This window comes from Salminus brasiliensis, chromosome 1 (genome assembly GCF_030463535.1).
Source record: "Salminus brasiliensis chromosome 1, fSalBra1.hap2, whole genome shotgun sequence".
Taxonomy (NCBI): Eukaryota; Metazoa; Chordata; class Actinopteri; order Characiformes; family Bryconidae; genus Salminus; species Salminus brasiliensis.
Window position 1 is genome coordinate 65,619,291 of NC_132878.1, and position 26,512 is coordinate 65,645,802.

General features: G+C 39.3%; 2 protein-coding genes across 3 annotated transcripts in view; one reads left to right on the forward strand and one right to left on the reverse strand.

Annotated features, from left to right (window-relative positions):
* The first annotated feature begins 24 nt into the window (after positions 1-24).
* lgals8a (galectin 8a) lies at positions 25-8,418 on the forward strand. The gene is made up of 9 exons (XM_072686928.1): positions 25-200; positions 1,265-1,353; positions 1,661-1,868; positions 2,191-2,310; positions 2,823-2,873; positions 4,214-4,240; positions 4,473-4,561; positions 4,819-4,984; positions 5,299-8,418. The coding sequence occupies exons 1-9, from the start codon at positions 162-164 to the stop codon at positions 5,446-5,448; spliced, it is 939 nt and encodes a 312-aa protein (XP_072543029.1). The 5' UTR covers positions 25-161; the 3' UTR covers positions 5,449-8,418.
* A 1,326-nt stretch (positions 8,419-9,744) lies between these two features.
* The window catches only part of zdhhc14 (zDHHC palmitoyltransferase 14), a 32,259-nt gene continuing 15,491 nt past the window's right edge, over positions 9,745-26,512 (reverse strand). The window contains exons 6-10 of one of the 2 annotated variants that reach the window (XM_072686695.1): positions 22,231-22,279; positions 20,703-20,805; positions 18,407-18,516; positions 15,474-15,576; positions 9,745-12,828 (exon numbers count right to left, since the gene is read on the reverse strand). In XM_072686695.1, coding sequence (XP_072542796.1) covers positions 12,484-12,828; positions 15,474-15,576; positions 18,407-18,516; positions 20,703-20,805; positions 22,231-22,279 — 710 coding nt within the window. In that variant the 3' untranslated portion in view covers positions 9,745-12,483. Of the gene's footprint in view, positions 12,874-15,473; positions 15,577-18,406; positions 18,517-20,702; positions 20,806-22,230; positions 22,280-26,512 lie in introns of both variants that reach the window. The other variant, XM_072686686.1, reaches the window with a different exon arrangement.

A 26,512-nucleotide genomic window follows, 5' to 3' on the forward strand; every position in this document is an offset into this window, starting at 1 on the left:
GCTGCGATTGGTCGCTTCTCCCAGCGGGGCGTTCATCAACAACGAATGTGAAAGTGGAGCGGAGTGCTTCTGAAGTTTGTCGGGGAGTAAATATTAACCTTATAAAATATTATTTTATACTGGATACACGGACACAGCGTGGGAGCTGTTTGGTTGCCGACATGTCGGTGAAGAAACCGAAGCAAACTGTGCTGAGCCCGGTGAGCTTGATAGCTAGCACTAGCTAGCTAACCTAGCTAGCTACTCTGTTTACTCGGTGGTAGCTATGCTAGCTAACGTCAGAAGATTCACCGATGCTTCACTGCTTAGGCTGGTGCTTCTTGTCGATTAATGCATTTATGAGACTTCGTTTTGTCTCATAGTTGTTATTTTATTTCGTGAATAGACCGCTGGTTTGTGACAGCTCGTTTTTTGTGACCTGCGGATAGTCCTAATACTGTTCCAGCTTAAACGAGACTGCAGTTAGATTGGGCTGGCTGTGGGGTGACGGGGTGTAACTGCTGCACCGTTTAAGGAGGAACTGGGCTTTCGGAAAATATAGCTAGCCAGTTATATTGGAGTGTGTGTGAGTGTGTGTGGGTGTGTGTGTTTTCAGTCGGCCATTTCGACCCAGGATTTCTTACTCAGCAATTAATGACCGTCGGCCGTTGATGGGAGTTAGCACTAGCTATCTGTCTAACGAGCAAGACGCTCTTGTATGCAGTCTTGTTGCTAGTTCGGTGTTTTCCAGTGAATAACTGTTAACTAGTTCATGAGAAGGTTTATTAGCTAATTAACGAGTAAAATACTACGTGAACGTCTTCGTGAATGAACGACTAACCAGACCTGTTCTCAAAGTACTTATTGAGATGTGTTTATCCTACAGTTCAGCTTCCAACCGCCAGAGGCCGCTAATTATTCGAGAGTCGGGGTGGACTCTCTTAAAATTATATTATTTGTTAATTATGGATATTTGTATTAAATAACTGTTCAAATTTACACAATAATTTATTAAAATAATATATAGTTTCATTTTTTTGTCATTTATAAGTGTAAATAAGTTCAGTTTAACACAATGCAAAAACAAATAGTGTTTGCAAAAGTAAAGTAGCCATATTGAAGTTGTTTTTTCCTGAAGAGGATTCATTCACGTACTTATGCTTGGACCATTAACAACATGTGTAATGATTGATATATTTACACCAAATACTAAGCTTTTATGTAAAAATCTAATGAAGTTAAATGTAAATAAAACAAAATCAATGTGATGTTTCTGATTTTTCAGACAATCCCCTTTGCTGTAACCATCCTGGGGGGTCTTCATCCAGGTGAAATGGTTCTAATACAGGGTTCTGTTCCCAGTGATGTAGACAGGTGAGTTCCACTGTTTGTATACATGTACAGTTGAAACTGTAACCAGTAGGTATTTTAGTAAAATCTGTTATTTATCAATTCATTCATTTGTACATCATATGAAAATAGCAGATTTTCTATATGTTGTGTGGACATTCGATGATGAATGGGTCAATAGAAATTATCTGGTTCAAAATCCTGCTCTGTTAACAGGTTTTAAAATTAAACACAAAAAGCCCTCTCCCTATACAGTTACTGTTTACAAATACAATGACTTCTCATGACAAGAATGATATAACATTGTCTTAAACATGAACATTTATTGCAGGTTTCAGGTTGACTTCACATGTGGCAGCAGTATTAAGCCAAGAGCAGACGTGGCTTTCCACTTTAACCCTCGCTTTAAGAAGTCCCACATTGTCTGTAACACAATGCAGCAAGAGCAGTGGGGCAAAGAGGAGATCCACTATCTGATGCCTTTTGGGAAAGGATCAGGGTTTGAGATCATTGTTCTGGTAGAGAAAGATGTATATAAGGTAAGGATGCTCATCACTGCTGTTAAATTAAATACAATATGACCCGTCAGAAAAGTAATGCAATTGAATGTACTGATACAATTTTCACATTAGTATACTTTGAGCTAATACTATTAGTCTTATTCCAATACTAATATGAAAGTTGGTCTATGAATAAATTATTATTATTATTATTATTATTATTATTATCATCATCATCATATTCTTTCCCCAATACTTTCCATAGTTTGTCCTCAGTACCCAGATTTGTATCTAATGGCTTCCAGAATCTGAGCTTCAGAAAGTGAGCTTGTAAGTGTGCTCTTTTTTTCTTTACCTGCAGGTGGCAGTAAATGGTGCACATGTCCTGGAGTACAAGCACAGAATAGATCTGGGTAAAGTGGACACATTGGCAATATCAGGCAAGGTTCACATCCAGGCTGTTGGATTCATTCCAAGTACAGTGAGTACCAGACCTAATCATGATCTTAATAATCTTAAACACAGAAAACTTAAATACAGTAAAAAAAAAATGCTCTACTATGTTCTGCTGTTCATTACAGTTTATAACAGCAAAAATGTATATCTTTAAGGAACCTTTATCTTGGAAAAGTGAATTTCCCTAGTGTTTTTAAAATTAAAGCTTGACCTCCCATGTAAACATGGTTTCAGGACACACTTTTCAGTCAATGAAGTCCATAAACAGTGAGTGCTAATGGAACCTTATGTAGCCTGTTTTGAGTTTGAATGAAACAGCCGACATGATTACATAGGACCACCCATTCAGCCTACGTTTAGAATCATCCCACTTGCCTAGGACTCAGCCAATCAAAACAGAGGTTATTTACATAGCAAATGGACTGGGGAAAAAGGCTATGTTAAGGTCAAAGGTAGATGTTATAGATGTGTTGGGAAATAAATTGGAAGCGTGAATAGGACATGAGTAAATGGGAACGTTTTGTTTTTTGTTTTCAGAGCTCAGATGTTTCTCCAGCTGCTGTGATGGGGTTAAGCACACAGGCCAATGTGAGTGGAATTGGTTTTGTTATTAGTGCATGTGTATGTGTGTATGATTTTAACCTACTAATTACCAAAGACTTTGCAATTTGGGTAAGCTGTATAAGGTGAGTAAAAATGTGCTCTATTTTTATTTCAGGTTGATTTGGAAAAGTATGTAAATTCTGACCTACAGTGCACATTAAGACACTTTTGAAACATTTCATTTCAGCAATGCTGAGGGTAGTGCAGAGCATGGATTAGGAATGAGAATCACTGTCATGAACAATGATTCAAATATTGTCTTAAGCACTACTAGAGCTACTGGAGATTTTCTTAGAAGAGGATGTGTAATATAACCTCTCGAGATTGGAATGGCCGATTGAAATGGGATATAGCATCTGTGTAATTTCCCCCAAATTCCCACAGATAGCCCTGAATGGTCACAGCCTGCATGTTTACATCTTTGTTAATCTACATGACATGCTCAGTAACAGGAGCAACCTGCTGCATGGTTGTGTCTGTTAGCAGCTTTTGTTATTTCATTAACAAAAGGTAGATTGAGTTCAACCAATTACAGAAGACTGTTCACCTCGCCAATATTACTGATAGACTGACAGATTAAAATCACTACAGAATTTGTTTCTTATCTGAACATAATAGAATAAAGTCACACCACAATTACTACTGTCACAGTGTACAAAAACCGCACACACTGCAGAGTTATACTGAATTAACCCATGTGTAGTCTTAACCATCTGTATGCTCCCCTTGTCCTAATTGTCAAAAGACAATCTATCTACCCTGGTGGTTTACAGCCGTACGTATGAACTGTGAAGTCTGTTTCACTTTCCTCACTTTAATCTTTTACATTTTGGGGATACTCTAGCAAAACATGACATTGCAAGATGGAGAAAGATAATTTATTTTTTCCTATTAAACAAAGTGGAGTGTAATTTTTAACCCTTAAGACCGGACAAGGGTTAAAATCACATTATTATCAAACTGTAAAAGCAGCACACACTTGTGACATTTTCACACTGCTAAGTAGCCTGTAATACAAAACACAGAAATAGCCCAAAATATAAAAGTGTAGTTCACTGAACAGATAATATTGTCATCTTTAACAATGAGCTTGGCAAGAAATAAAATACTAAGCTTAAACATAAGAGCTGTGTCTGTTTCTTAGACTATTCACAGTAATCCTAGAATTTGTGTCAAGGAGTTTTGCTGTTTTGGAAGTGAAATCTTTTATCCTTAGTATCTGAGTGCCGATAGAATCTTACATGTCTAAGACCACAACTTCTGAACACTGGAATGAGCACAGCCTGTTTTAACATGCTGTTCATGCTCTACTCTCTGTCCTTTAGGCTGTGCTGTCAGAGTCTGGTGATATGGTGAGTACATGTTTCTCTACTGCATGCAGACATACTGTACGGATGTTTGTATGTATGTATGAAATCTGTGTTGCATACATTAGTGTGACAGTTGTGTATAAAGATGTCTTGTCAGAGTCATTCTTGTCAGTTCAGACACTGGATGAGTACACATGAAATGGAATTAGGCCATAGGGTGCACATGGGATCTGGCTTGTCTTGTATCTTGTTTATATGTGTTTTATCTTTTCAGAGTCTTCCTTTTAGGAGAAAGCTGCTGAAGGGGTTGAGTCCAGGACACACAATTACAGTGAAAGGCAGAATCAGTGCTTTTTCCCACAGGTTTGGTGATAAAGATTATAATCCATAAAACTTTATGTGCATGTTTTTAAGTAATTTAAATATTAATATTAAATTTAAATAATTTAAGTGCATGATGGTGTTAAACCATATTGTACTGTTGTGGTCTTATTTATGGTAGTCAAAAGCAGCATAAACGTGACCAAGTAATATTAGCCATGTGTGGCCATATTTGTCTGATATGATTAAAGTCAGGTTGCTTGTTGTCCTGTTCTTCCTGTGTGCACGGCTGTGTGTAGTTTCAGTATAAACCTGCATGTGGGAAAATCTGAAGATATTGCACTGCACCTGAATCCTCGGCTCAAAGCGGGATTGTTCGTTCGGAACTCGTACCTCTCCGAGTGCTGGGGTCCAGAGGAACACAATCTTGCAAGTTTTCCCTTCACACCAGGGGAATACTTTGAGGTATGAGGAGCTATCTAATAGCTGCCGGCACAAACACCAGTATACTGCTGGTCAGTATACTGGACACTGGTTGAATGTTTGGGATTAATGTTTTGATTAATTTCAGTGCTAGTTAGTTGAATGTCTGGCTACACTGGCCTAATAGTTCAAGCAGAAAAGGAAACAAGCAGACATTTGCTGAATTTGAGCCACACTGTTTTCATTTAAACAAAGTATAAAGGTTGTGGTGTCCTAAATAATGAGAATTCAAATATCCTTTTAACTGCTCAGAATAAGCTTAATCATATAACCAGTAATCTCTTGCCCTGCTCCAGATGATTGTCCTGTGCGAGGCGCAGCAGTTTAAGGTGGCTGTGAATGGAGTCCATCAGTTCAGTTATAAACATCGTGTGCAAGACCTGAAGCGTGTGGATGAGCTGGAGATTATGGGGGACCTGGAGCTGATGGATGTCAAGATGTGGTAACCAGAGGTCATCAGACACACCACAGCCAGGCTAAAGCCTTCCAGACTCCGAGAAGCCCACGAATCCAGGAACTCCTGCGAAATGCCTCCTGAATTATGCGTATTGTATAGATGCGTAAACCTAGACTATGAGAGCACATATAACATGCTTTTTGGCCCTAAGCTGAGGGAAATTCTTCAGCCTGGCTATGGAGTTCAGCTTTTTATTCTCTTTCCCTGCTTCTATCACTCTATCCACTGAACATAGTGAGAGCAGCAGGATCTCTTACCAGTTGAATAGTTATTAATACTGTCAGTACAATCAAACCCTCAAGCCTTATGATTGGATATCTTTTCTTTGGGTTGTTTTTTTCCTTGGTAATAAGTGTTCTGTTCTGCTCACTTTAAACATTAAGTTTACCTTGGTGATGTATATGTAAGGAATACAGTCTAATGAAAAAGTTTGGGCACCCCTGATTAAATGAAACATTTAGTTGAATTTCTAAATGAAGATAATTGAAAGAATTCTCTAAAGGAAATGGTTGTAAATGTACTACTGCACATTCAGACACAATTCTCATGTGTTTACTGAATTTTGGAAAAATAAAACATAGTTAATGTGCTGAGACTTTTGCAGATGCCACAGTACATCTTTTTGGAAATATTTTCAACTGTAATGATATGTAATGATAAGCTCTAGAATATGCAGAAGAGTGTCTCTGTAGAGGATGTGAACTTAATTACACATACCTGTAATTTGACCAGGGTGCCCAAACTGTTGCATATGAGTATCTTGCTAACATTGCTTAGTTAAGCTTTGTCTAGCTGCAAATGCCCTATACTGTTCTACCAAATGTAATTGCAACATTGCATCCCTCTGCCTCATTAGTTTGATAGAATTTACATATTTTTTGTGTGTTCATTCATCAGTATTCTCTCATTACAGTGCACTGTGTGAATACAAGTACTGAGCATGCCCACAGTGATAAATATCTGACTTTTTTCTGCATAGAAAACTGCCTAGTAAAATCTCTGCTGGCACCACTGTAGGCAGGCGCATGGGTGTGTTTACCACAGATGTAGTGATGATGAAATTTTCCCATTGTGTTCCTTTAAGCATTTTATTTTAAGATAAAAAAGACTATGTCCACCTGTTAAAGTTAAATTAGCTACTACTACTACTTGCAGATTTATAGCAGTACACTGTCCCTGTTCAGATGTGTGTTTGTTTTGTGTTTTTAATAACGTGTGCTCTACCTGATCATAAATCCAACCAATATGTAACCACAAGTACTCAAATCACATGGCCTTAGTTCAGATAGATACCACTAATGAATGACTCCACTGAACAGTTTCATTGTATTGGTGGGCATCTCAAGGCCATTCATAAAACCAAAATGAAATCATGTCAGATCAAATAATCCTGCACAAAAACTTATTGCAAGCGAAGCCTATGAAAGTATCAAATAAGTAAAGCACGTAAAACGGATCAGTGCCCTGCACTCTCTAGACATCACAAACACATTTCAGATGGCCTGGGAGACCTAGATATCATTATGGAGGAACCTGAATTTGCCCTTTCTGGTTCTTTAAAACCAAAGCTCAAAAAGCTGTATAACCAAGAGAGTGGTTTGGATGCCATGTTTGCTGCTTTTTTGCACTAATAGAGAAATAAATGTAGGAGTTTGACCAAGTGAAGAGCAACGCAGATGAAGGAATATGCTAGCAAGAAAAGCTTGTTTCATAAGCTTTAGTGTCGTCCATCAGCCAAGACATGTTTGGTGTTTGAAGTGTGTGTCTTTAGCCTTGTAGCAAAACCACCAGTGAACCTTTTCTGATGGTTATGGTAAACGAGTGGTAAATCCTGAAAAAATTTTTTTCAGTAGATTAAAATAAATGTTCTCTGGTGCCTAGGACACTGCTGCAAAACAGTGTCCTAGGCACCAGGCAGCGTGTTCTTAACTATTTCATTAAGAGACATACTGACATTCTTGTTAAATATGCTTCTATTTGAACAATTCAGTTATTTACAAATTTCCCTTAATTTAAAACATTACAATTGACAGAATTACATAGCATAACCATAATTGTTTGTTTGTTTGTTGTTTTTGTAGATCTTGGCTGATCTGTATATTTGGTATAAAAGAACTGTACCCCTTACCCCAACCACCACCACTCCCGACCAATATCCACTCTATTACAGCTTTGGAATGACACAGCAGACTGTGGCTTTTATTTAAACATGGGTGCACTTGCTAAAGATAATAGCTTTAATTATTTTTATCATAATAACTGACACAAAGTGTCCTCTTTTCAGACAGAGCTGTTAACTTAAAAGGTTATCAGAGAGCCCTTTTCCACTGAGGGTGCAGCTCCATTCTATGCAGTTTTTAGCAGTCTGTAGTCTGTCTATGCAACCTCCCGCTAGTCTGTTAAAGCCTAAATCATGAACTGAATACAGAATTGAATTGAAGTATCCATGCTCCCTCCGCAAATTAGTTTTAATAGCAACTGTTGCTATGTTAATTGTGAAAATTTTAATTTACTGAGCTGGCCCTGACTTTTAATCTTTAAACTCAGCAGGTTGGAAATGCCATTGAATTAACCTTTAAATTATATTAAACAAAAATATACCCAACCTGTCGTGTTTGGTCACAGCAGTGTGGCCAAACTAAAGTTTGAACTTGACAGTTCTACATTTGTGTATGCTGCGCTGTGCTGTGCTGACTAGTGGCAGTTACTCCTAGAAGACACATTTGTGGGTGGAGAACAGATCAATTGGAGAGTACTTGAAAGACTGATCATCAGTAATTCTCAGTGAACTGGGCTTGAAACTATTTAGAAATGTTGTACCAGGCTGTCTTCATCACTGTATTATCAGGGGTGTCATTTGTTTTATTGCTTCATGATTTAATATATTGCAATGTTTTTTTGTTTCTATCATAACCTGATATTTTCTAACTAAAACCTCTAAATAAATTTCATTAATATGTATTGTTTTCTGCCTATTTCTTATAAGGTGCAGGTCATTGCAGATTAAGTGTGTGTTGTATGTGTTTGAGGTTTATCAGAACAGTATGAGAGAAACTTTACTTTTTTTTACTTTTCAGGTGTTTAGCAGACACTCTTATCCAAAGCAACTTACTGAAGTGCTTCACTTTTTACTCAGAAAACATGCTTGGCTAGTTTGTATCGGCCAGAATCCAAAAGATATCTCAACCTATCTCAACTCATGCATGGATACCTAGATACACAATACTCAACATTCACTACACTTCACCTGAATGTCACGTTAGGAGTACATCCTTTAATGAGTGTGAGAGAAGTGAGAACTTAAGTACTCTTGGAGGAGGTGGGTCTTCGGTCAGGGTTTGAAGACAGAGAGCGACTGTTCGGACACCCACCACTTCAGTGGCAGGACAGAAAAAAGTCTGGACGCTTGTCCTCTGTGCATCTTATAGGATGGCGGGTCAAGCAGAGCCATACTTGAAGCTCGAAGGGCTATTAGTACGAATCTGGTTTCACCACTGCCATCAGGTAGAGGGGCTGGTTCATCTTGGCTTTGTAGGTCAGCCTCAGGGTTTTGAATGTGATGTGGGCAGCTACAGGAAGTCGGTGAAGAGAAGGAACTTAGGAACACTGAAGACGACAGGTTGTGCCACTGGGTTCTGGATCAGCTGCAAAGGCCCGAGAACATTCTTGAGATTTAGAAAATCTGAAATTATTTTAATAATACAATTTACAGGTTTTGCTGCTAATCAAGCTGGATTAGTTGTACCTATGGAGGCGGTGTAGTATTATTAGTGGATAGAACCTTATTTTTGGTATAATTTTCTGTTGTCACAATGTTTCTCAATGAATATTTCTCAGCAGATGCTCTCAATTATGACATTAAGCTCCATCACAAGATACATATCTTCATAATGTATGACCCATAATGAGGCTCAGAATGAAATACTATCTAATTGAGAGTTCTCATAAATGACATTTCATAATTACAAGTGTTTCTCTTACTAGCTCTAATTCATAATTACATTTACATTTATGGGAACTTGCCAGATGTTTCTTTCTCAGAGCGACTTACATTTTATTCATGTACGTTGAACCTCCACTATGCTTATTTCATCATTATGACTTGCTCTTATAAATGAACTGTTATTGAGTGCATTGACCTTTCTGTCTGGTCCAATGACTGTAGACTAGAAAAACGTAGACACCGTGGTTCCATCAAAGCCAGTTTATGGAGAGCATGGTCCCATCATATTTCACCTGTTCAAAACACCAGAGGGAGCATGCGAGTGGATCCTCAAGGAATTAATTCCATACAAAGTTGTGAATTTATTGACAAGATATCACCTCTACAACAGTAAATCAGTGAACTTGTATTTTGGCACATAATCACATCACCATCATGTGTTGGCACCTGATCCGAACATTTCAATAAAAAAAAAAAAAACTAAACAAAACAAAAACAGAAATCTGACGCAGTAGGTCCATAGCATATTCCATAATCACTGATTAGACCACCGTCATTGTCAGCAGAACCCCAGAGATATTAAAAGGCAGTGAGATTGCATTTAAAATCAGCTGTCTATTTTTAAGTGTTATGCCATAATACATCAGTCCACTTCACAGTGGAAGAACCGCAGGCTGTGTCCAGGGGCATAACAACAGTCCGCTCTATGTGGCCTCTTCGCTTCACAGATACATTTTGTCAGAGTGGAATGACTCAGTTGCACACTGATAAAACAACGGCCTTACTAGGAACAAAGTTATTGTGTCTATAGGCTGATTTTAAAGTGTTCTGCACTTGGTCCTTTAACACAGAATCCACTTTGAGGCATAAGTGCGAGTATGCTTGGGGTCGTTTACCAACAGGAGAGCTGGAAGACTGCCTTTGGTCCTAGGTTTGGGGCTCACACGTTTCTATGGCCTGTCCGGGGCCTTGCGTTAAGAGATTAAAGCTCACTAGAAGTGGCCATTTGATCGACGTGGAATTTCTTGGCCGATACCAACAACCAATAACGAACACCAACTTATTGTGGCATGTTCAAGTAATACAAGCATCTGCGCATTATAACCCATATATATTAGTGCAATGACTAACAGGTTAAAACTCTAAATATGCCAATTTTCTCAGGGTGTTTACTCGTGCCACTCGTGCCCTTCAAAACACCTGTAGATCCAGACTGAATAACCCCCTCTGATATAATCCACAGTCACAGCCCTTCTCATTGAAGTCTTTAAAAGGCTTGTACTGTGACACCTTCTGCAGGCTACGCTGGACAGCACTTGTGGGAGATCTGTGGATAATCAACCAGCAGAAGTGGAGCTCCAATTCACCTCGAGAGCCTCCACTTTAAAAAAGAACCCACAAGCAGTATGAACAAGAATGAGACCATTGTCTTTATGATACAGTATAAATTATATGCATATGTAATATTCACTAGAGGCCTCGAGACAAAAATGATCAAGGTCTCGACTTGAAGACCTCCGATATGCATTATTGGTTGGAAAAATGCAGGCACTGTTGCGTTCACTGGAACATTTTTTTCTGAATTACTGAATATAATAAGTACATTCTGATGTAATAAAATGTACTGATTTTTTTTTTTCAAGTCTTCAAAATCTTCAGGGTCAAATTTTGTCCAAACAAGAAAAATGCGATTGATCACATTTACATAGTCCTTCCATTTTCACAGGCTCAAAAGTAATTCAGAGTAAGTTGACTGATGAGCAGTTCCATGGCTTTCATGTGATGTTCCCTCCTTATTTCATCACAAATTAAGCAGATTAAAGGTCTGAAATTTGCATTTGGTAGCTGTTCATAGAACCTCTTAAAATGCACTTTAAAAGAGGTGTGCATGCAAGTGAAGGTCATCATTCAGCTGGAAAAACTAAACAAACCTATCAGAGCGAGCAGAAACTTTAGGAATGGCAAAATGAAAAATGTGGTACATTCTTTAAAATAGGGAATGGTGAGCTCAGCCATGCCAAAAGAACTAGATCACCACAAATGCTAACTAAAGTAGATCATCATACAATTTCTTTTTTTGTTTAGACGCATCATTGTGAAAGTCTACAATCGAGAGATGCCTTCATTAATGCGAATAGGGCTTTTACTTCATAAGGCAAATCACTGCTAACACTGAAGGAAAAAAGGCCAAAGTAGGCTGATAGAAAACAGATAAAAAGTCATTTCAGGTCTGGAACAAGGATTGTTGGATGGATGAACCCAAGATCAAGCGGAGTATGGAGGAGCTATCAAACATGGTGGTGGTACTGTTATGGCATAGGGCATGTATGGCTGCCAATAGTGGGTCACTGGTGTTAACTGATGATGTGACTGCTGGTAGATGTATCAGGATGAATTCTGAAGACAGAGCTATACTTTCTGCTCAGATTCAGTGAAATGCTGCAGAACTGAAAGGGTGGTGCTTCACAGTACAGATGGATAATGACCCATAACATACTGCAAAAGCAACCAACGCCAAGAACAAAACCAAATGTTCTTTAATAGCCAAGTCACCTGACCTCAATCCAACTGAGCAGCTTTTCACTTACTGAAGACAAAACTGAGACAGATCCACAAACGGGACAGCTGCAGTAAAACCCTTTACTTTTGAGCCTGTAAAAACGAAGGGACAGTAACTCTTAGACTGTGATCATTTTTGTTGAATCTGAAAGTCTGCATTTCAGTCACATCCTGCTTACTTAATTTTAAATCAGTTGAGGTGGGTTACAACATTTGAAACCCAAGACTTACGGACAGGACTGTACACAGACCACTGGAGAGAATCTTCAAACGATTAGTTAGATTAGTCCCCCTGACTGTACACTGGCTGTATATTTATTATAAACTGACATTCTGTTGGTGTTACTTTATTGGTTACAGTTATTGGCTGAAATTCCAGTATTGGAGCAATGATCTGTGAATAATATCCACCGCCAGTTTATCGTGCACCCCGAAATAAGTATGGCTTCAGGACCCCACCAGGCTGCTTGTGGCTTTAAGGGACCCCATTTGTCCATTTGAGCCGGCTAATTCCAGTAGTCCTCAGACGGAGCTGAGCTTGACCAGACCACGTACAGAGTCCTCGTGGAGGGAGTCCTGGCTGGCTGGGTCATACAGAGACATATGGTGACCCAAATGTGCAGCGCAGGGTGTCTCTTCTGGACTGATGAAGTGCTGGTGGTGGAGGTGATGGGGACAGTGGTTTTCTGAGTCGTGTAGAGCCAAAACTTCTCCACCGCAGCTCAGGCCTGGGATGGAGGAAGGCAGAGAGGGTTGCCCGGGACCCAGGGCAGAACAGGGACCCCCTACTGATGGCTTTGGCTGCAGGACAGGACCTCCACCTAGCAGAACAGGCTGGGCGTGCAGCAGGGGTGTAGTAACAGCAGCCTGCAAAACGAATTTGGTGCTCTGAATGCACTGATCTTGGTGACACTGAGAGTGGAGTAGAGAGAGTGAGAGGAAGAGGGAGAGACAAACAAACAGACAAACACAAAGAAATGACGGTAAGAAGTTGCTACAGGGAAACATGGGTTAGAGTAAAGCATTAGTGAAGACAACCGGTGAACAAACAGAACAACTGTTTTGTGGAAAGCAAAGCATGACAAGAGAAAGTTAAGGAACTCCCCAAAACTAGAAGTAGAGAGTAGAAACAGTTCATCTGTGACATTCACACCCCAACTGTTTTCATTAAACACTGTTTATTTACAGCCAGTGTAGAAATGACCCCAAGATGCTACACAGGTTTCAAACAAGTAGTAGTTTTAAGAAACATTCAGAATTATTACCAGCACTGTCTATACTGATTAACCCTGATGACTACTGAACACCTAAAGCAAAACACTGATTAACCCTGATGACTACTGAACACCTAAAGCAAAACACTGATTAACCCTGATGACTACTGAACACCTAAAGCAAAACACTGATTAACCCTGATGACTACTGAACACCTAAAGCAAAACACTGATTAACCCTGATGACTACTGAACACCTAAAGCAAAACACTGATTAACCCTGATGACTACTGAACACCTAAAGCAAAACACTGATTAACCCTGAGGACCGCTGAACACCTAAAGCAAAATACTGATTAACCCTGATGACTACTGAACACCTAAAGCAAAACACTGATTAACCCTGAGGACCACTGAACACCTAAAGCAAAACACTGATTAACCTTGAGGACTACCGAAGACCTAAAGCAAAACACTGATTAACCCTGAGGACCGCTGAACACCTAAAGCAAAACACTGATTAACCCTGAGGACTACCGAACACCTAAAGCAAAACACTGATTAACCCTGAGGACCGCTGAACACCTAAAGCAAAATACTGATTAACCCTGAGGACCACTGAACACCTAAAGCAAAACACTGATTAACCTTGAGGACTACCGAAGACCTAAAGCAAAACACTGATTAACCCTGAGGACCGCTGAACACCTAAAGCAAAACACTGATTAACCCTGATGACTACTGAACACCTAAAGCAAAACACTGATTAACCCTGATGACTACTGAACACCTAAAGCAAAACACTGATTAACCCTGATGACTACTGAACACCTAAAGCAAAACACGGATTAACCCTGAGGACCGCTGAACACCTAAAGCAAAACACTGATTAACCCTGATGACTACTGAACACCTAAAGCAAAACACTGATTAACCCTGATGACTACTGAACACCTAAAGCAAAACACTGATTAACCCTGATGACTACTGAACACCTAAAGCAAAACACGGATTAACCCTGAGGACTACTGAACACCTAAAGCAAAACACGGATTAACCCTGAGGACTACTGAACACCTAAAGCAAAACACGGATTAACCCTGAGGACTACTGAGCACCTAAAGCAAAACACTGATTAACCCTGATGACTACTGAACACCTAAAGCAAAACACTGATTAACCTTGAGGACTACCGAAGACCTAAAGCAAAACACTGATTAACCCTGAGGACCGCTGAACACCTAAAGCAAAACACTGATTAACCCTGAGGACTACCGAACACCTAAAGCAAAACACTGATTAACCCTGAGGACCGCTGAACACCTAAAGCAAAATACTGATTAACCCTGAGGACCACTGAACACCTAAAGCAAAACACTGATTAACCTTGAGGACTACCGAAGACCTAAAGCAAAACACTGATTAACCCTGAGGACCGCTGAACACCTAAAGCAAAACACTGATTAACCCTGATGACTGCTGAACACCTAAAGCAAAACACTGATTAACCCTGATGACTGCTGAACACCTAAAGCAAAACACTGATTAACCCTGATGACTACTGAACACCTAAAGCAAAACACTGATTAACCCTGATGACTACTGAACACCTAAAGCAAAACACTGATTAACCCTGAGGACCACTGAACACCTAAAGCAAAACACTGATTAACCCTGAGGACCACTGAACACCTAAAGCAAAACACTGATTAACCCTGAGGACCACTGAACACCTAAAGCAAAAACACTGATTAACCCTGATGACTACTGAAGACCTAAAGCAAAACACTGATTAACCCTGAGGACCACTGAACACCTAAAGCAAAACACTGATTAACCCTGAGGACCACTGAACACCTAAAGCAAAACACTGATTAACCCTGATGACTACTGAACACCTAAAGCAAAACGCTGATTAACCCTGATGACTACTGAACACCTAAAGCAAAACACTGATTAACCCTGAGGACCGCTGAACACCTAAAGCAAAACGCTGATTAACCCTGATGACTACTGAAGACCTAAAGCAAAACACTGATTAACCCTGAGGACCGCTGAACACCTAAAGCAAAACACTGATTAACTTTACCACTGCTGAACAAGTTAGCAAGTGTGTGATGATTTAGGCATGCAGTTAGCCTGACGTATAGCCTCAGACACCAAGCATGCCTTTGCTGACTACTTTAGAGGAAAGGGGTGTGTAAATGTGATAATTTAGTAATTATTTATATTAGCTAAAGTATAACTGCAGGAATGGATCAGAGAGAGTAACTGGGTTTTGTGTCACACAGATCTTACCATATGACTCTGGAGCTGAGTTGTTGGACACGTGTTGGTGCCGTTTGACTGAGCTGCAGGCTGAGGGGTGTCTGGCTCTATAAAACCTCGTCTGTCAATCAAACTGAAGGACAGATGAAGTAAGAGAGAAAGAGAGAGGGACAGTAAGAGAGGAAACAACAGCAGATTAGCAGCTTTCAGCAAACAGAGTGTGTGAGTCACTGAACGTGGGTGAAAGCTGAAGAATGAGTGAGCTTCAGGGAATCAAGAGGGTCCCTGCCTCTGCCTGCCTGCGTATGTGTGTGCGCCTGTGTGTCAACTGGGACTTCCTCCCACTCTGTGTGCCTACACATGAAACAGATGGTAACCACCTGTACCGAACTTGATCCAGCTCCATTTCCCCATACTGACAGGAAACTTGCTAATGGAGTGCAAAATGCTGTGTGTGCGCATGTGTGTGTAGAATACCTGATGGATTAAACAGCTTTTGTTATTTTAGACACTGTTTTTTTTTTTAACAATGTATTCCTTACTGCTTTTAATTTGTTTCTAAATTAATATAAACATTGAGATTATTGCAGATGTATAAAATTAAAAACAAAAATGTCAAAAAACCCCAATGGGTCTCCTCATGAAACACCTTGACAGCAGAGCAAGACTATGTAAAGCTCAAGGAAAATGAGTGACTACTTTAAAGAATGAATAAAATAGTAGCTGTCTGAAGTGTTCTGTAGTTGGCTTTAAGCCCATATTGGAAAATTCAGGCCCAGTTTACATTTGTCATTCACATGCCACAGCACCCTCTGAATTATTAGCTCATTAAATAGCAAGTTTTTACCTATTTTCCACAGGCATACTCATTTTAGCACTTCGTTAAAACAAGTAATTTTTGCAATGATATCCATTTTAATACACAGAAACTACATTTTTGCTGTTACATATCAGGTTAGTGCGCCCACTAGTGGTTCCACATTCAGTTCTTATAAGACTACCACAAACAAACCGGTATTGACGGTCTTTTAGAAAGTAACACTACTGTAGTCATCTTCACTATAACGAAGTACAGTACCATATTTCTTATATTCACATCCTGTTCTGGGAAGCCACTAGACCCCCAGCTTAAAGTGCTCAGCAGTTCCAGTCATCATTGGGAGTCAACATTGGTGGGAGGTTCTAACCAAGACCGAGATTGGTGCTGAAACCTGGGAACTCTACACACTACAGACTTGTACTGATTCTTGTAATCAGATCCGTTACTACCTCAATAAGAAATGAATTACCCACCTGTCTCTAAGAGCTCAAAACTGACTACGCACAATGATTTAAAAACATTTTTGCTAGATTGATTTCCTGCACTTGTCTTTGTGCATAAATTGTGCAAGCGTCTGGTGACTGCATGATCGTAAGTTGGAGTAGCACAGCCCAGGTGTAGGAAGCATGCATCCAACAGCCCTGGCTGCGTGTTCAGAGTGAAGGCAGGGAGAGGGACAGGCCTTTTTTTTTTTTTTTTTAACTGTGATTGGTTGTTTCTTTCTAAATGCAACACTGAAATGACATCATGAGATTTTCCCCTTATGTATTTTCAGCTGATACAGAGTTGTGTGGGAGCAACACAGAAGGGAAGTAGAGCAATGAGGAGTAATATTACTTTTTCCAGGTATTAAGTAAAATAATCCAATTACAGTCTGAAAGAAGTAATAAGTCATTTGTAATTGGTTAAATTTTGCATGCAACTACCCAACTCTGGTAATTATGAGGCTCTGACTGTTTTAAGCTACAGCTACATAATAGTGGACGTACTTTCATATCTCCTTTCAGTGTGATTTAGCCTTACTTACATTTCAGCTACCAAACAACCTTGTAATTATTTTTTCATTTAGCATGACAGAGGCAGCTGAAACGCCTGAAATAACAGGGGTCATTTCTGAATAACTGCTTTGGTTCCTTCAAATAACTCTTGTCCTAGCAGAACACCACACTGCAGCTGCTGGAGAGCAGAGTGAGCAGAGTGAGGCCATTAGCAGAACAACTCAGCATCAGTTATATTCATACGAGAGAGCTGCAAACTGCTGACACACTGTTCCAGGCGCAGCTGAATCAGTTCCCTGAAACGACAGGCGCACATAATTACCTCCTGAGCACACAGATGGAGATATTAATTGAAAAAGGTTTCGTTCATACTCTTTCAGGATAAGTTAGTGATGCTCAGTCCTGGTTCTGGAAGACTGCAGACCCCCCTTGCCCTGCACACTTGAGTGTTGTCCTGCTGAAATGAATGTTTGTGTCTCAGAGTTTTCAATATGGTGCAAAAAATGTCAAAAATACACCCCCCAACTTTCTTCCAAGGGTCTATTATTTGCGATATTTTCAAGAAACTACTGCCAAGTTTGAGGTGGGTGGGGAGGGGCATTTGCTATAGACACACCTACGCTAAACGACTGGGCTTTTCTTCTGAAGCTGCTTATAAATACATAAAAAAAAAAGCCAAACCAAGCTACATAGTATATATATATATATATATATATATATATATATATATATATATATATATATATATATATATATATATACATACATACCATCAGACGTGTCTATGATGTAGAGCGTATCACATTTACTACATTTGCTAGGTTATTGATGACAGGGTTGTAGATTTGACAAGCTATAACACATTCAGTTTCTGATGCAGGGGCACAGTATTTATATAACATGGTCTTAATAAACATAACGCCCACAACTTTTATTTATTCAGTTCATTGATTAATCAAATCATTATGCCTTTTACCATTTCCTATCACTTTGCCTCGCCACTGTTCAAAGCATTATCTCTGCAGCAAATGATTGTCTTTTATGTGCAATGAAACAACTAAAGCCAATTCACCCACTTACATTTCTTGATGTGTACTGTAATCTGTTGTAGCAATCGTAGGCATCATAGCAGTGTGTGTATTCACCTGGGCGGAAGAGGTCCACACAGGGCGGCACAGCAGTTAGTGAGGATGTTGCCGTAGCTGTAGGGATTGTAGTTGTCTTTTCCTCGTTTGGATGACCATGACCCTTTGATCTGAAACAGTGAGACAGTCAGTCAAAACAGCAGCAGCTGCCAGAAAACGTCATGGTCAAGAACAGCCTCAGAAACTGTAACTTCGTGATCATTTAGGTCATGAATCTGAGAAGATGAAACTAACACTGGCCTTGGAGAAAAGAAAACAATAAATAAAATCCTTATAATAAAATTCTTATAATTTTTGAAGCTAGCATTTAAGTTCACAACCAGACCTGAAACGGTTTTCAGCCTAATCTCTTTCGGACATTTGATACGTAATACACATGTAGAGACTGCAGAATTAAACTGCTCCATCTTCTCATGTAAAACAAATCTAATCTGAATAGTAAACACACTCTTATTTTACAAGTCAATGAGGGGGACTGAAGCCTTTAGGAACTTTTTTTCTTAAGACATCTTAGTGAACGCAGCCTCAGGGTCAAAAACCACATAATAAAGTACTGTAACACAAGGCAATACTGAACCACAGCCCTGCAATAACACATCTAACCATTTAAGCACCTCAGACCATTACTTGACCAAATAAGCAAACAAATAAGCAGTTTTCTCAATTTTTCAAATCATGTTGGTATAAACTCTTATGTAACCATCCCCCCGCATATTTTTACATTTTTGGCTGATTTATTTGTAGCTCAATTCCAAATCGTGTCTTCTGGTCTGTGCCACCAATCAGTAAAGGGTACACACACACACTCTTCCTTGGAGACGTTTGAAGTCTGCCACCCTATCTATAACACCTCTAGAGCGTTTCCTTTGATTACATTCTGTATCTTAATATAGACAGCCGCACTCTAAGGGCTGGATTAAAGCAGGATTGCATAACTGATTATGCAGGAAGTGTCTAGTCGTCGCTCACTTACTGAAAAGGTGAGGTACTCTGAAAGTACTGTCATCTTAAAAAGTGAATTAATATGTGTCAAAAATATGATGCCACAAGTGTTTTTTGTTTTTTTTATAAGAAACTGGGTGCACCAGTACTGCCACACTGAAAGGGGTGGTCAACTCAACTAAAAATATTACAAACATTAAACCATGTTTCAGTAAACCAGTTTTTAAATTCACTTTGCTGGAAAATATGGAAACCTCATCTCCTTCGCCAGATCAGGATTCTGCAGGTTTTTCACACAAAGGTGTATCTATGGCATAAAAAAACAACTCCATAACAGAAATCTTTATTTATATGGCCATCATGAAAGTTCTCAAATGGTACCAAACAACCATAGTAACGAAAACATAATTCAATTATTATTTAAAAAAAAATCTCAAAGACATTGGAAAAAGCCAACTTTTCAGTATATATAAAAAAAATGATGTGTCTCAAAAAGATTGGAGTAAATTGATTTTTTTTTTTTTAAATCAGAAACGAGATCAGGTATAATTACAGAAATAAATAAATCATTCATATATAATGTGCGGTATATTCCCTGAATGTATATAGTTTGTTAATATTCTTTAAATATTTTAATATTCTCATATACATATCTTACTTGTACTGCCTCCTTAAAAAAAAAAAAAAAAAACCTTTAAGTTACCATTTTCACAGCATGACAAAAATCCAATAACATCACCTCATAAAACATGTTATTCACCCTAATGTGACATGCACTTCAGTTCACTTCTGTTATAAACATCTTGTAACTTATTATATATGCTTCCATTTTTCAATATGCAACTTACTGTAGCCTTACGGTCAGCTTAAACCAGTCCTGTTGTCCCATTTTCATGCGTTAAATTATTACCTTCTTGTGTGTTTTTAAATGTTTTTGATACATTTTTAAATCACATTAAAATTCAAACCTTATATCACTCCCTTTTTCCACAGGAAGTGCATTTATTAAAATATGCAGTACAATTTCTTTGCATTTCATGAACTGCCCAGCACTATATACCTAATTAAGCACGGCCAATTATCCCCTCAGTGCGAATTTCCAGACATCGAAACCTCAGGCAGTTACTCCACCAACGGTTTCTAAATGAAACATGCAGTCGGCCAATGTTGTGGGAAGGGCTGAACTCCTGATAATGTTCTGTCTTATACAACAGTCTCATTCACTACTGAACACATTAGTGAGCCAGTAACCAGAATAACAGCATGATAACTGGTAGTGTGTCCATGATGGGGGAATAGAGAGAGGATGGGATTGTGTTGTGTAAAGAATGTGTAATGACTCCGTGATACTCACATCTTCATTAGTTGTCTGGTTGGAGCTGATCAGGTAGGTGTGAAAACCCGACAAACCCACGATGGACCAGACAGAGAAAAAACACACCACAACCTCCAGAACAGTGCGCCAGTCAAGGAAAGGGGAACACTGTTTCCATGACAACACTCAGACTTCTCTCTCTCTCTCTCACACACACACACACACACACACACACACACACACACACACACACACACACACACACACACACACACACACACACACACACACTCTTCTTGACACAAAAAAATAAACCCTAATCAGTCGTAAAACAGCTGGGGTATCTGGAGTTGTAGTTATTAAGCCATTAAGTAAAAGTTTTGGTTTTCAGTAGATATTTCTAAAGAGTTTGGATACAAGATTGAGAAAAGAGAAATTAAAATGAAAATATGTATTTAAAAAGAAAAGATAGACCATTAACACTGCCTTCCTCTGTTAAAGAGCACTTTAAGCCTTCATCTTTTAAAAGAACAGAAGAATCCAACTCCACTCTCGCTTCAGATGTGGAGAGGTGTTCTGTTCGTCCTTCTACCAAGAGAAGATGACTCAACACTCTGGTTCTGAAAGGACGTGGGGCTGATCAAGATAATCTGAATTTTTTTTTTAAACCATAATTTGTAAGAAGCAGAAAATGTTCCTGGACCTCTAAGATTGAACTTTGAAGGTGGGGAAAAACGTCCTGCACATTTCAGAAGAAGCACTGAACCAGAGTCTCCTGAGAAGAGTTTGAGAACACTCAAATATCTGATATTAGATTTATCTGTCGTGGCTTCTGTGTTGTTTTCTGCTAAACATATGGTACAGCTACCAGTGTGTATAAGTGAAGGGTGGTCTCTGGCGCTAAAACAGCCATATTTGTATGCAACATCTTTAAGCATTTATGCCCTAAGACTTTATAGTTCCATTTTTAGCCACCTTTGATTTGGTCTGCTCTTTCATGTTTCCCTTCAGCTCAGAAACAGTTTGTGTCTAAAATGAATTAGCTTGGGGACCAGGGGATATGCATGTGTTTACCTGCATGTTAGTCTGAGTGTGTGTGTGTGTGTTTATCATTAGGCAGTAACTGATGCCTGACAAGCCAATAATTCACTGAAAGCAGCAGGCAGGCTTCAGCTAATGAACCCCATCGCTGGTCTTTACAGCAGCGAAAATGGAGGGAGAAAAGATGTCATCTGCTATCGCAACTCTTTCACATTCAAATCCACTTTCATCTCTGCATTACAGCAGCCAAATGTTACACCGCATTTCTTTAGAGAGAGAGAGAGAGAGAGAGAGAGAGAGAGAGAGAGAGAGAGTTCAGCCACATTATTATTTCTATCAGACCTACTCAGAGATGCTACTCTTTGTCATTGGGTTTTGGGGGGGTGGGAAAGCTACAAATAGATTATTTTCATGCCATCGTCCCACTTCGTGTGCGCACACACACACACACACACACACACACACACACACACACACACACACACACACACACACACACACACACAAGGCTTTTGTAAAAGGATATCTGGCTGGGCTGTCTTTGAGGGCACTCAGGAATCCAGTCCGGTTGGATCCTAAAGAAACCGCATGGGTTATATAATGAAGTGAAACGGTACAGACAGGGGCAGAGGCACATTGCCAACAGATTTATACTGAGAAATTACAATAGGTTTTAAAAGCCCCATATTCTACTTTTTTGTGCTTTTACCTTCTACTCTTTTCTCACAGAAGTCTACTAACAATGTGCAATTTCATGTACCCTCTTGCCATTTCTTAACACATAACCTCTTATGTGTATATATATATATATATATATATATATATATATATATATATATATATATATATATATATATATATATATATATATATATATATATACACACACACACACACACACACATATATACACATATATACACACATACACATACCGTGCCCTCCATAATTATTGGCACCCCTGGTGTTCTTTAGCTTCTAATAAATTGAGTTTTTTTCTAAATAATAGGACCACGATGAAAAAAAAGAGTAAAATCCAACCTTTAACTCAAGTGAATTTTAAGGGGGAAAAAAATCCCTGACTAAGACATAATTATTCTTCATAAAATCTCCTGTTCCACAATTATTGGCACCCCTAACATTTCTTAGGAAATAAATGTAAAGTATTTCTGTCAATTCTACAGTAGTTTACGAAGTTGATCAGAGTATGTAGGAACATTTAATTAGTAATTCACAACTTGCTGTTTCCCTGGGGTATAAATATGACGTGACACAGAGGCCATTTCTCTTCAACATGGGAAAGACAAAGAAACATACCATTCAAGTAAGGCAGATGTGTGTTGACCTCCACAAGTCAGACAATGGCTACAAGAAAATAGCCACTCACCTCCACCTGTCCATATCTACTGTCAGAGGAATTATTAAGAAGTTTAAAACAACTGGAACAGTGGTAAACAAGCCTGGACGAGGATGCAAGTTTATTTTGCCACCACGCACAGTGAGGAGGATGATAAGAGAAATAAAAAGGTCTCCAAAGCTCACTGTTACAGAATTGCAACAAATGGTAGCTTCTTGGGGTCACAAAGTCTCCAAAACAACCATCAGGCGCTATCTGCATGCCAACAAGCTGTTTGGGAGGCATGCACGGAAAAAACCTTTTCTCACTCACAATCATAAACGCTAACGTTTGGAGTTTGCTAAGCAGTACTGGAACTTCAACTGGGACCGTGTGCTTTGGTCAGATGAAACTAAGATAGAGCTTTTTGGCAACAAATGCTCTAAGTGGGTCTGGCGTAACACAAGAGCTGAGTATGCAGAAAAGCACCTCATGCCCACTGTGAAATATGGGGGAGGATCAGTGATGCTGTGGGCCTGTTTCTCTTCCAAAGGCCCTGGGAACCTTGTTAGGGTACATGGCATCATGAATGCTTTGAAATACCAGGACATTTTAAAACAAAATCTGGTGGCTTCTGCCCAAAAGCAGAAGATGGGTCGTCACTGGGTCTTTCAGCAAGATAATTACCCAAAACATATGGCCAAATCTACACAGAAATGGTTCACCACACACAGAATCAAGCTCCTCCCATGGCCATCTCAGTCCCCAGACCTCAACCCCATTGAAAACCTGTGGGGTGAGCTGAAGAGGAGAGTGCAGAGGAGAGGACCCAGGTCGCTGGATGATTTAGAGAGATTGTGCAAAGAGGAATGGTCAAAGATCCCTCTATCTGTATTCTCCCATCTTGTGAAACATTATAAGAGAAGATTAGGTGCTGTTTTGTTGGCAAAAGGGGGTTGTACAAAGTATTAACATCAGGGGTGCCAATCAGGGTTTAGCCATCAACGGAGTACATTCCGCCAGAAATACCTATCGTCAACAGGAATCACGAGCTATATGAAACAAAAAGGGGAAAACTAGCTTAGGATTTGAAACACAGCCACTATTGATCCTACGGGTAATTATTGGACATCACTAGGTAACGACAGCTATCTCGGAGCTCATTATATAGATGAACATTGGCAACATCAGAGGAGAGGCATGGTGCTGCGACTTGTGCCGAACATCAGCAGTGGAACATCGAAAGTAAAGTGAGCACCCTACAGCCTACACAGATGTTTAATGCAAGGAATATGATAGCAGCGACAAGGCACCTACCTGGTGTGTGTGTGTGTGTATGTATGTGTAATATATATACACACATACATATATACACACACATATATATATATATATATATATGTGTGTATATATATATATATATATATACACATATACACACACACACACACACACACACACATATGTGTGTGTGTGTGTGTGTGTGTGTGTGTGTGTGTGTATATATATATATATATATATATTATATATATATATACACATACACTTAAAAACCTTATTATTATTATTATTATAGAGAGAAAGAGAGAGAAATTAACTTGAAATTGACCCAATAAAGGTAAAGATGGCCAGAGGGACAGGGGTGACTTGTCCTGATGGAGGGAAAGATAAATGCAGCTAAGCACACCAAGGTCCTTAAAGAAAACCTGCTCCAGAACACTCTGGACCTCAGACTGGGGTAAAGGTTTACCTTTCAACTTGACAACAACCCGAAGCTCACAGCCAAGAGAACAAAGGAGTGGTTTCAGAAAGAGTCTGTGAATGTCCTTGAGTGGACCAGCCAGAGCCCAGAATTGAATCTAATTGAACATCTGTGAAAGGAGCTGAAAATGGCCGACGCTTCTCATCCAACCTGACAGTGCTTGCAAGGATCTGCCTTGCAAGGAATGGGCAAAGACGTTCAGAAACAAGTGTACCAAGCTTGTAGCTTCTTTCCCAAGACACTTTGAATATGGAATTGCTCCAAAGGTGCATCAACCAATTATTAGGCTTAGGGTGTGTACATATATGTAACCCCTAAATAACATTTTTGCCAGTAAAATAAATTTTCTAAAAACCTGTTTTCACTTGGTATTTATTGGTGGTTGTGTATAGAATGAACTCAATTTATTGAAGTCGTCTGTAATGTAATAAAATGTGGAGAAGGTGAAAAGCGTCTGCAGACTTTCTGGCTTGAAGCGTATGTGTCTAAAAGTATCCAATAATTTAGCTAATTGAGCTACTTTGAGGAGCACTCATGCAAACACCGGCGTCCAGTGCATGCACAATTTGTGGGGCGAATTCTCTTTTTGGGACGAATTCTCTTAGCAACAGAATACAGAATATTTGGGGGAGGGCTGAGTAATTAATCGAAAATAAATCAAAACTAATATTCAGAACCTGTAATCTATGCAATCTTACCCATGTCAATTATTTAGATTTTAAATCTGTCCGTACTTTCCACACTATTTATGTTTTTAAGGGGATAGCACATGAGCACAATCACAACGTGATGCGTAAATCACAACAAGAGAATTTTCTGTTTCATCTTTTAGTTGGCAAAACCAGAAGAACCTCAAACAATGACAGAGAAGGGCATATTAGTCACTACCAAATGAACTTTAATTCAAGAACTGAATAGGATGTGTGTCACCCACCCCCCACCCCCTCAGAACAGAATGTATGTTGCCCACCCCTCTCCCTGGTTCAGCCCTGTTCCTACACCACAAGAATTCCCTCTAAAATATATCATAAATCTCATATGTGAGGTCTGAGATTTATACTCCTACTGCCCAGCACTCTCTGGGACAGGAACTGCCCTGTCAGCAGCACTGCAGGCACACACCTCCTCGACTGACCATCGGGATTCAGAGAGATGGGGCTGATTGATAGAAGGAGGCCATTCATCCATTTTCACAAATGGAGTCCCACTACACAACAAACTGTACTAGCCTTTCAAAGGAGATGTCCAATATAATATAGTGAAGCCAGTACATATTATGTACTGCCTATAAGTAACTGTACCAGACAATTAGTCTTTATTTGGCTCTTCATTCCAGGACATTAGATCTAAAATCGAATCATGGCTACAAGGTTAAAAAGCAGAACGTCAGCTTTAATTTGAAACTGCTTACACATACACTACAGGAAAGTTTTTGACAGATAGGCCTGGCAGACTTTAATGTGTTTATCAGCACAGAACAGGTGTGTATAGCAATAGTGTGTGCAGTAAGTTTAGCTGCAGCTGACTCTCCTGCAGAGTTTATCTCTAAATCAGTTTCTTGTTCAGATTTTCCTGAAACTTCATAAACTCAACCAGGTGAGCAACATTAAGAGTGTGGAACGTTTAATATCTGATCAATGTAAGAGATCATTAAGAAACAATGAGAAAAGAAAGCTTTTTACCCTAGAAACTGCTAGAGTAACAGTACAG